This window comes from Rattus norvegicus, chromosome 5 (genome assembly GCF_036323735.1).
Source record: "Rattus norvegicus strain BN/NHsdMcwi chromosome 5, GRCr8, whole genome shotgun sequence".
NCBI classification, from domain to species: domain Eukaryota; kingdom Metazoa; phylum Chordata; class Mammalia; order Rodentia; family Muridae; genus Rattus; species Rattus norvegicus.
Genome location: NC_086023.1, coordinates 129,190,518 through 129,201,259, shown reverse-complemented (window position 1 = coordinate 129,201,259; position 10,742 = coordinate 129,190,518). Strand labels below are relative to the sequence as shown.

At 44.4% G+C, this 10,742-nt stretch overlaps 1 protein-coding gene and 1 long non-coding RNA gene across 6 annotated transcripts in view; one reads left to right on the top strand and one right to left on the bottom strand.

Annotated features, from left to right (window-relative positions):
* Positions 1–1,358: 1,358 nt before the first annotated feature.
* On the bottom strand, positions 1,359–10,547 carry LOC134486963 (uncharacterized). Of its 2 annotated transcripts, none has more exons than XR_010066575.1 (2): positions 10,409–10,547; positions 1,359–1,626 (listed from the first exon to the last, which is right to left on the bottom strand). It is a non-coding gene; the product is annotated as an uncharacterized LOC134486963 (long non-coding RNA). The 2 variants fall into 2 exon arrangements; XR_010066574.1 differs by having other exon boundaries at positions 10,393–10,531.
* Positions 10,422–10,742, top strand: part of Osbpl9 (oxysterol binding protein-like 9) — a 143,063-nt gene continuing 142,742 nt past the window's right edge. For 3 of the 4 annotated variants that reach the window (XM_039109563.2, XM_039109562.2, XM_039109561.2), the window contains exon 1: positions 10,422–10,553. In XM_039109563.2, coding sequence (XP_038965491.1) covers positions 10,443–10,553 — 111 coding nt within the window. In that variant the 5' untranslated portion in view covers positions 10,422–10,442. The remainder of the gene's footprint in view (positions 10,554–10,742) is intronic. The other variant, NM_001044234.2, reaches the window with a different exon arrangement.

The window sequence follows — 10,742 nt, the reverse complement described above, 5'->3', positions numbered from 1 at the left end:
GTTTATGACCTAGTCAAGAAAACATGAACCTCTGTTTCAGGGAAAAACCCCACCTCAAAAGGGACAGGTAGAGTGACAAGAGGAGGAATCAAGGTCTCTTCTGACCTCTGTGCACATATAGGCACCCCCCACACATGTGTACTTATACAGGCAGCCCCCATACATGTATATTTACAAAGACATACGTGTGGGAGTCTCTATAAGCATCATGGCTGGCAGGGTATTGATCCAGGTGAGGTGACAATGAATGTTGGTCAGTTCACCCTGACGTAGTTAGCTGGCTTTGGGCCAAACTGCTGCAGCCTGTCATCAGGTGATTTAATTTAGTCATAATTAAGTGGAGCACAATATGTTTCTTACCTTTTTTTTTTTTTCTTTTTTTCGGAGCTGGGGACCGAACCCAGGGCCTTGCGGTTGCTAGGCAAGTGCTCTACCACTGAGCCAAATCCCCAACCCCTGCACAATATGTTTCTTGATGATAATTAACTCAGTCCCATGTATACGACAAAGCTTAAGACATGCTTACATTGAAACTCTTTATGGCCTCTTCCATAAAGATGGGTTCTGTTGACTCAGAGATAAAACTCAGGACAAGGGGTTGGGGATTTAGCTCAGTGGTAGAGCGCTTGCCTAGGAAGCGCAAGGCCCTGGGTTTGATCCCCAGCTCCGAAAAAAAGAACCAAAAAAAAAAAAAAAAAAAAAAAAAAAAAACTCAGGACAAGGGTCTGGGAGAATGGCTGGGGTAAACACAATGCCTGTTGGAGTCAGAATTGGCCTGGCAGTGAGGTAACATAGAACTCACTTAGGCTGCTGTAAAGTACAAGTGACATCTCTCATGAGGATAGGTTTTATGGATTGAGAAGCAATGCTCAAGATTTGATGGATTGGGGGGTTTAAAAAAAAAGCATAATATTTGGGTGAAGCCTGGCCTTACAGATAGCAAAACATTACCAGGTTGCAAACTACATCCATTCCCAGAGTTCTGGGTAGAAAATAGGTAAACAAACCTTAAGAGACAAGCCTGCAATGTCCAACATTCCTGTATTCTCCAGTGCTTATCTATGAGCACAAGCACCTCTTGCTACTTGGGTGACTGAGGCAGGAGGATCATAAATTCAAGGTCAGCCTGAACTATATAGGAGGAACTCCATCTTAACAAAACAGCAACAGCAAAAACAAATAAGATTACATTTTTGGCTAGTAGTGTACATCAGTGTACATTCTACGTGTGTGCTTGGCACACACAGTTCCTGAGTACAATCCCAGCACCAAGCAGTTACTCTGAGTGGTAGAATGTCTTAGCTCTAATTCCTGTCCTCAGCAAGTTTACAGGGTATAATAATTAGCATTATCTCTTCTTTTTTTTTTAAGATTTTTTATTCATTTATTACATATAAGTATGCTGTAGCTGTCTTCAGACACACCAGAAGAGGGCATCGGATCTCTTTACAGATGGTTGTGAGCCACCATGTGGTTGCTGGGAATTGAACTCAGGACCTCTGGAAGAGCAGTCAGGTGCTCTTAACCGCTGAGCCATCTCTCCAGCCCAGCATTATCTCTTCTTGTGGCTGAGTCTAATTGTCTTTTTCTTCTATACTTCAGCTGCCTTTTCTTTCGAGGCAAGGCCTGAAACAGAAGAAATGCAGGAACAAGACCAGTGTGTCTCATCATGTTTAGTTTTAGCTGATGAGTGTAGAATGTAGGCCAAGTGCTATAAGCTGGACTTTGTCTTAGGAGTCAAGGCTTTCCTCCTGCCTTTTGCTGTTGACTTGTTTCTTCACAGTGGAAACTAAAGAGAGTCTTCTGATGCCTGAGGACCCTGAGGAATGGTAAGACAGACTGAGAGGTTGATGATACTGTCCACATTTATGTCTAAGGTGTTCAAAAATTATTGCTAACTATGTGTATACATGTGTGTCTGGGCACAAACTCACAGGGCTTTGTTTGCGTGAGTGCAGCGTCTAAGGAGGGCTAAGACCCTAGATCTGGAATTAAAGGAACTTAGTGTGAGATCTTGGAACTGAACTTGGGTCTTCAGAGTAATCCATAGCCTTAATCACTGAGATAGCTCTCCAGCCCTACAAAGCATTTGCACACACACACACACACACACACACACACACACACACACACACACACACACACAGAGTAAAAACAGCTTGCAGCTGGGATGAAATAATTTGGAAATACATAGATCTTAGTTTTTGTTGACTTTTTAGCTAGGGGAAGTTACTGTGAAGCCCAGGCTGGCCTCCAACTTGAGGCAATCCTGCTGCCTCTGCCTCCCAAGCACTTTGACCGCAGTGATTACGAGTATTAGAGCCACTACACTGCTGTAATTCTAGTTGCTGTTTTATTTTTGTTTGCTTTTTTTGAGACACCGTATCTAGCACTCGCTGACCTTGAACTAGATCTGTAATCCTGTTTAACTTACATTTCTGATCCTCCTGCTTCCACCTTCTACGTGCTGGGATTACAGGTCACACCCTGATGCTGTGCTGGGGATTGAACCCAGGGCTTTGTGGATGTGAGGCAAGAACTCACACATACTTTGGTTTTTGTTTTTGTTTTGTTTTTTTTAATTGATCCTCTCTTCTCATTGCTCTTCCCTACTCTCTACCTTGAGACCTTCCTTCTGGAAGTAGTTCCATTACTATTTTCATGTCACATGCATTCCACTACCCTCTGTTCCCTTCCCCTTCCTGCCATGGTCCTCTTTCCAGAGGACCATGTTACGTAATCCACAGACACATAGATATGTATATAAAAATTAAAATACAGGATCTACACAACAGAGTAAACATGTGGTATTTGTCTTTTTGAGTCTGGATTATCTCTTTTTTTTTTTTTCATTTTCTTTTTTTCGGAGCTGGGGACCGAACCCAGGGCCTTGCGTTTGCTAGGCAAGCGCTCTACCACTGAGCTAAATCCCCAACCCCTGGATTATCTCTTTTTAATGAAAATTTCTAGATCCACCTACTTTGGTAAAACTTTGTTTTCCCCCACATTTATTATTTAACCCTCGTGTGTGTGTGTGTGTGTGTGTGTGTGTGTGTGTGTGTGTGTCCCCATGCCAGGGCATGTGTGTAGAGGTCATAGAACAACTTGTGGGAGTCACCTCTCTGTGTCTATCCCGTGGACATTAAGTTTTGAGCTCAGGTTGTCAGACTTGGCAACAAGTGCTTTTACCTGCTGAGCCATCTCCCAACCCTCATTTTTTTTTTTGTATAGCAAAATAAAATTACATTGTACATATGTACTACATTTTCAGTATTCCTTTGTGTCTACTGATGGATATGTAGGCTTATTCATTTTCTTCATACTGTAAATAGTGCATCAATAAAATGGATATGCAAGTGTCTCTGTGGAGGGACTTAGGGTCCTTCAGGTGCATGTCCACGAGTGGTCTCACTATCTCACCAGTTGATCCCCTCACCCACACTGAGTAAGGGTTCTTCTTCCCCCACACGCGCACCAGCATCTCTCGTTGTTTGTTTTCTTTATGATGGTCATTTTGACTGGGGTGAGATGGAATCTCGATGTAGTTTTGATTTGCATCTCACAATAGGGATGCTTTCTGAGAAACAGGACACTAGGCTATTAGATCACTGTACAGACATACTCATACAAATCTACTTGGCTTGGACACACGTAAATTAGATAGTACAGCCTTGTCTTAGGGTTTCTATTCCTGCACAAACATCATGACCAAGAAGCAAGCTGGGGAGGAAAGGGGTTTATTCAGCTTACACTTCCACATTGCTGTTCATCACCAAAGGAAGTCAGGACTGGAACTCAAGCAGGTCAGGAAGCAGGAGCTGATGCAAAGGCCATGGAGGGATGTTACTTACTGGTTTGCTTCCTCTGGCGTGCTCAGCTTGCTCTCTTATAGAACCCAAGACCACCAGCCCAGGGACAGCACTACCCAGCTTGCTTTCTTATAGAACCCAAGACCACCAGCTAGCCACAATGGGCTTGACCACTAGTTGAGAAAATGCCTTACAGCTGGGTCTCATGAAGGCATTTCCACAACTGAGGCTCCTTTTCTGTGATAACTCCAGCTTGTGTCAAGTTGACACACAAAACCAGCCAGTACAAGCCTATACATCAGTAACTTTTCTAGTCACTGTGAACAAACACTTGATAAGAAGCATTGTTAGTGGCTCACAGTTTGAAAGGCTACAGTCCATGGCAGAGGGAAAGCAGGAAGGCTCTGAGGCTAGGACTCTTCAACATGTTCATAGACCAGAGTGCTCAGCTGGAACTGAGACTGGCTTTGATTGATACGGTCTGTGACTCAGTGATCCACTTCCTGAATTAGGCCTCATCTTCTGAATGTCCCACTGATTTCCAGAATGGCTGAGCCAGCTGGGACCAAGTGTTCAAAGACAATCCTGTGGACTGCATTCTACCCCTAAGCCGTAACAGAGCATTTCAACCAGGGTAAGACTACCAATGTCATTGTCTTTCACTGTAAAGTCTTCCCAGATGCTACACACGGAGCCGTCATCTAAGACAGCTGTGTTGTCTTCCGGAATCCTTGGAGGACCTGCCTGAGGCTGACTTAGTTACCGCCCACCTCTTTTTTTTTTTTTTTTTTTTTTTTTTTTGGGACCGAACCCAGGGCCTTGCGCTTGCTAGGCAAGTGCTCTATCACTGAGCCAAATCCCCAACCCCTGCCCACCTCTTTTTTTTTTTTTTTAAGATTTATTTATTATATATAAGTACACTGTAACTGTCTTCAGACACCAGAAGAGGGCATCAGATCCCATTACAGATGGTTGTGAGCCACCATGTGGTTGCTGGGATTTGAACTCAGGACCTCAGGAAGAGCAGTCGGTGCTCTTAACCACTGAGCCATCTCTCCAGCCCCGCCCACCTCTTATAAAGTCAAGGTTTTACTATGTAGCTCAAACTAGGTTGGAACTCACTTCTCAGCCTAAGCTGGCCTGGAACCTACAGCAGTCCTCCTGCCTCTTCCCTGTATCCTGTCAATGCTGGTGTTACAGTCTTAAACTACCACACCCAACTTTTAGTTTTCACTAAGTAAGAGCACTCTCTGAAATGATGGTTGGGAAATGTACTGAGTACATAAATCCGTGCCATGGTTGTTTACTACTTACATAGGCTACATAATTATTTAAGCTACGCCTTCTCAGCCCTGGCAGAGTAAGGTTACTTAAACCAGCATCATGAGGAAGCCAGCAGTGTGTCTGTACTGTGCTGTTATGATAATCCCAACACCACTAGCTAAGGAGCTTCCTAACTTAGCTCTGTTGCAATCTCCTGGGACCGCTATCCTGCATGCTCTGTCCGCTGTAGACCAAGATGCTGCCATGTGGTGCACAGCTGTGCTGCCAGGCAGTGGTTTCACAATCCACATCCTTAAATACTGAGCTCTGAGTGTCCCCTCACCCAGAGGGAGGTAGAAGCACCCATGTGATTGACAAGCCTCCAGCACGTGCGTGGGTCATACTCTCCCATCTCCCCTTTGTTGACAAGGATGGGAATGTCTGCGTCTAGATGCTGATAACCCTTTCGCTTGGGCTTGGCATCCCAGTCTTCTCAAGGGTTTGGCCACTACTGGTTTCTCCTTTACCTAGGATGTCTCCAGTCCCTCCAACCCCCAGCCCCTGGAACCCCCTGGAAACAAGCAAAGCAATACTTCTCAGTAGCTTCATCTATGCTTCGATCTGAGACAGGGTCTCACACTGAGATCCAGGCTGGCTTGGACCTCATAGTGATCCCACTGCCTTAGCCTCTTGGGTATCTTCAATCTTAAGAGAAAATAATAATAATAATAATAATAATAATAATAATAATAATAATAATAATAATACTCCTACATCATTTCTAGAGAATATTCTCTTTTTAGCTCTCCTTCTAATATTTGCACAGCTGATACTACCTATCCATTGATATCCTATTATATTAGCTTATTAAATTCTCAGCAAAGCAGTACTGTATAGTTTTTTTCTAAAAATAAATTCAGTATATTTATCTGTGTGTATGTGTGTATGTGGACACAGGTGTGTGCCATAGCTTGTTCTTAGAAGTCTGAGGACAGCTTTCCGGAGTTAGTTCTGTCTTTCATCATGTGGGTCCCAGGGGTCAAACTCAGGTCCTCAGGTCATTGTGCTTGGTGCAAATGAGCCCCCCCTTTTTTTTTCCTTTCAAGACAGGTTTTCTAAGTGTATCCCTGGCTGGTCTACAGAGATCCACCTGCCTCTGCTTCTGAAGTGCTGGAATTCAAGGACCCCACTTTTTTTTTTTTAAAGACAGAGTCTGCTCTGACTTTATATCTCATCAATTCGGCCAGACTAGCTGATCAGCAAGCCCCAGGGAGCTTCCTGTCCCTATCTTCCCAGCACTGGAATGACAGGTATGCACCTGTCCTTTTGGGTGAGTGCGTGGGATCTGAACTCAAGTCCTCATGTTTGTGCAGCGAGCACTGTACAGTTGAACCATCCGTGGAGTCTCAGTATTGGGTAACTTTCCTGTTTACTTCCTTAGTACTTGCTTTCATCACAGAAGATCCCAGCACCTTGAATGGTGTCTGCATGAGGCTATGTGATCCATAAATACAGTGTACTTGTAGGCTGCCAGGGGTCTGTCCTTTTGGCCTCTGTCTCCTCCTACATTTTCTTTTTTTTTTTTTTTTTTTTTTTTTTTTGGTTCTTTTTTTCCCGGAGCTGGGGACCGAACCCAGGGCCTTGCGCTTCCTAGGTAAGCGCTCTACCACTGAGCTAAATCCCCAGCCCCTACATTTTCTTTTATATTACTGTTCCACTCAGTGAGTTTCTGTTTCTTCAACATGCCTGGCTCACTCCCAACATCTGTTCTGTTCACTAGCTGGGAAGTTCTTCCCCTCGCTTACTCCCTCACTTTCTTCAGGTCTTTGCTTCGGTCAAAGTTAAAGAATGAAGATTGGGAAGATGACTAAGAGGGTAAATGCTTACCACACAACCGGGAGGACCCGACTTCAGATCCACAAAACCACACAAAGCTGGATGGGATATTGTGTATCTACTGTTAGATGTCTGTAGTCAGGAGAATTCTCACAAGCTCTTAGGCTAACTAGCCTGGTGTCTTAGTTTGGGTTTCCATTGCTGCGAAGAGACAGCATGACCAGGCAACTCTTATAGGCCAACATTTAATTGGGGCTAGTTTACAGATTCAGAGGTTCAGTTCATGATCATCATGGCAGGAAGCAGGCAGACATGGTACTGGAAGAGCTGAGAGTTCTACAGCTTGATCCAAAGGCAGCCTGAAGGAGACTATCCTTTGCAGGAAACCAGGAGATTGGAATTCAACATTGGGTGGAGCTTGAGCATAGGAGACCTCAAACCCCAACAGTGACACACTTCCTCTAACGAGGTCATACCTATTCCAACAAGGCCATACCTCCTAATAGTGCCATTCTCTGTGGGCCAAGCACTCACACACATGAGTCCATGGGAGCCCACATATAGTATACACAGAGGTAAAAAGGAACTCTGCCTAAAACTAGGTGGAATGTGGGAATCACCATGGATGGTTTTCCTTTGATTCTTATAAGTAAGTATTGTGTGTGTGTGTGTGTGTGTGTGTGTGTGTGTGTGTGTTGCACAAATTAAAGAATACAGTTATATTATTTGTAGGAAAATGGATACAACTGGAGATAACAATATTAACTAAGTTAAGCCAGTTTCAGAAAGGCAAATATTTTCCCTCATTTGTGGTGCCCAGATTTTATATAGATATATAAAATTGTGTATTTATACTTATTTGGCTTGAAAACAGACGTAAAACTGTCTAGAGGGACAAATGAGACTAATGGGAGGGAAGGGGCATGAAAGGGGAGAGTTAGGAGCTATGAGGCTGTAGTGGCTGTTCCTAGTTGTCAACTTGACTGTATCTGGGATGAACTATAATCCAGAATTGGAAGGCTCGCTTGTGATCCTGATCTTGAGGCTGGGAGATACACGTTTCTGACCTGGATCTTGGCACGGAGATCTTGAGGCACAGTGGCTATGAATCCCAGAAGAGTAAGGCAAGGAGATCTCCGAGTTCAAGGTCATCTGGGACAAAGCACCTTTAATCTGGGCCACACCTTCTTCTGGGAGACTTATATAAGGACATTGGAAGAAGGAAGACTCTTCTTTACCTGCTTGCCTTGTGGGACTGAGCCACTGCTAGATCCTTGGACTTTTATTCCCAGCTGCTGCTGCCCATTGTTGGGGAGTTGGACTCCAGACTGTAAGTCATCACAATTTCCCTTACTATATGGAGACTACCCATAAGTCTGTGACTCTAGAGAACCCAGACTAATACAGAGGGGTACACTCAATACACAATCAATACATGTATAAAGCTTTGAGAAGGTTACTTTCTCACTCAGGCCTAACCCTTCTTCCCTTTATTTTTTCCCACAGCACTTAACAATTTGTGGTTCACACATCATGGACTTTGTTGTTTATCTTTGCCTTTCTCTCTACCTTCTGCAAATGTCCTCAAAGCCTTAAGAGTGCATAGGGCAAAACATCATGTGTTTCAGTGCAGTCCCCTGATTCTGGGAATTGAATTTAGGGACTCACATACGCTAGGCACGCACTCTGCCATCGGGCTATATCCCTACGCTATGGCTATTAAGAGAGTGACTTGTGGAACAAATACATAAATAAACATTGGGGGTGGTGTCCTTTGAGGTGTAAAGAATGACCTACCCGTTTTCTTAAGTGAAGGCAGTGTGTAGCTGTTCTTGGTTGTCAACTGGACTGTATCTGGACTGTATCTGCATTTGGAATTAACTAAAACCCAAAAATGGCTGGGCACACCTGTGGGGGATTTTTGCTTAACTGGATTATATGAAGTGGGAAGATCCACTTCTAATCCAGCTCTTTGAGGTGGGAAGACCCACCCCTAGTCTGGGCCACACTTTCTGCTGGAAGCTCTCTCCTTTTCTGTCTGCTTCCTCTCACCCTTGCTAGCAAGTCCATTACTCCACTGGCACTAGAGCCTACTTTTTCCAGATTTTGACTGAAGACTAGCTGAGACGTCCAATTACTAGATTCTTGAATTTTCTATGCATGGGCAGCCACTGTTGTCTTTAATGGATTACAGCCTGTAGTAAATCCATCTATCTATCTATCTATCTATCTATCTATCTATCTATCTATCTATCTATCTTATCTATCTATCTATCATCTATCTCTGTGTGTATCTATTGATCTATATACATACACACAAATATATTCATTCTATAAGTTCTGTTATTCTAAAGATCCCTGACTAATATAGCAAAGGTAGAATGTTCTTCTGGCGTGCATGAAGCTCTGGGTTGTTGTTGTTCATTGTCTTCTTCTTCTAGATTTATTGTATGTATGTATGTATGTATGTATGTATGTATGTATGTATGTATGTGAGTATACTGTTGCTCTTCAGACACACCAGATGGTTGTAAGCCACCCTGTTGTGGTTGCTGGGAACTGAACTCAGGACCTCTGGAAGAGCAGTCAGTGCTTAACTGATGAGCCATCTTTCCAGCCTTCCCAATCACTAGGTTCTTAAAAAGAGAATTCTTTTGCCAGGTGTGGTGGCTCTCACCTTTAATTCAAGCCCAGAGACAGACAGTCTCTGTGAGTTCAAGACCAACCTGGTCTACACATAGCAAATACCAGAACAGCCCAGGCTACAAAGAGACTCTATCTCCAAAAAACAAAACAAAACAAACAAACAAACAAAAAACAACAAAACTTATGTTAGTTTTTTTTTTAAGTTATATGCAGCCCGCACTACTCTTGAACTCTTTATGTAGCCAAGGATGATCTTGAACTTAAAAAAAAAAAAAGATTTAGTTTTAATTATATGTACTATATGTCTGGGTGGGGTGGGAATATTTGCTCATAAGTGCAGGTATCCTCAGTTCAGAAGACCTGGAATTATAGGCAGTTGTGAGCTCCCCTACCCTTCCTGTGAGTGCTGGGACCAGAACTCAGATCCTTTTGAAGATGTTTTTCTCTTTTATTCTCTTTCTTTCTCCTGTTTCTCCTTCCTTCCTACCCTCGCTCCCCTTTCTCCCTCTCTCCTTTCTTTAGGAAAGTCTCATTTAGCTGAGTCTGGCTTTGAACTACTGATCCTCTGGGTCTCCCAAGTGTTGGAATTACAGATATCCACCATCACGCCTGGCTTGGATAAATAATCTTAATATTCACGCTCGCTTTCTCAGTTTTCTCACCTCCATAAAAGCCCGCTCTACACACAATAGGCAAAGAAAGAAACAAAGCACGCTTGAGTAGGATTGCCTGGGGCGTGGGTCCACCAGCTGCGCGGAGGAGCTACACCTGGCCCCGCCCACTCACGCCCCTGTCCCGCCTAGGCTCTCTGAGGCCCCGCCCCCTGCATGCCGAATACCATATAGGCGACTGACGTCAGGCCGTTTGTTGTCATTGGCGGCTCCCAAGATGGCGTCCATCGTGGAAGGGCCGCTGAGCAAATGGACTAACGTGATGAAGGGATGGCAGTATCGTTGGTTCGTGCTGGACTACAATGCAGGACTGCTCTCCTACTATACGGTGAGTGGCTGAGGCCGCGCTGCCCGGACGGCGAGCTACAGGGAGCCGGGGCGAGGGTGCTCAGCTGTGGAGACCGCCGTACGCGAGGTTCCCTTGTGGAGGAGGGCTTTGCGTGCGGGTAGCCAATGACCAGGAGGGAGATGCGGACCCAGCCAGTGAGCAGCGCCGGCTGGCTGATTTATGGGCCGG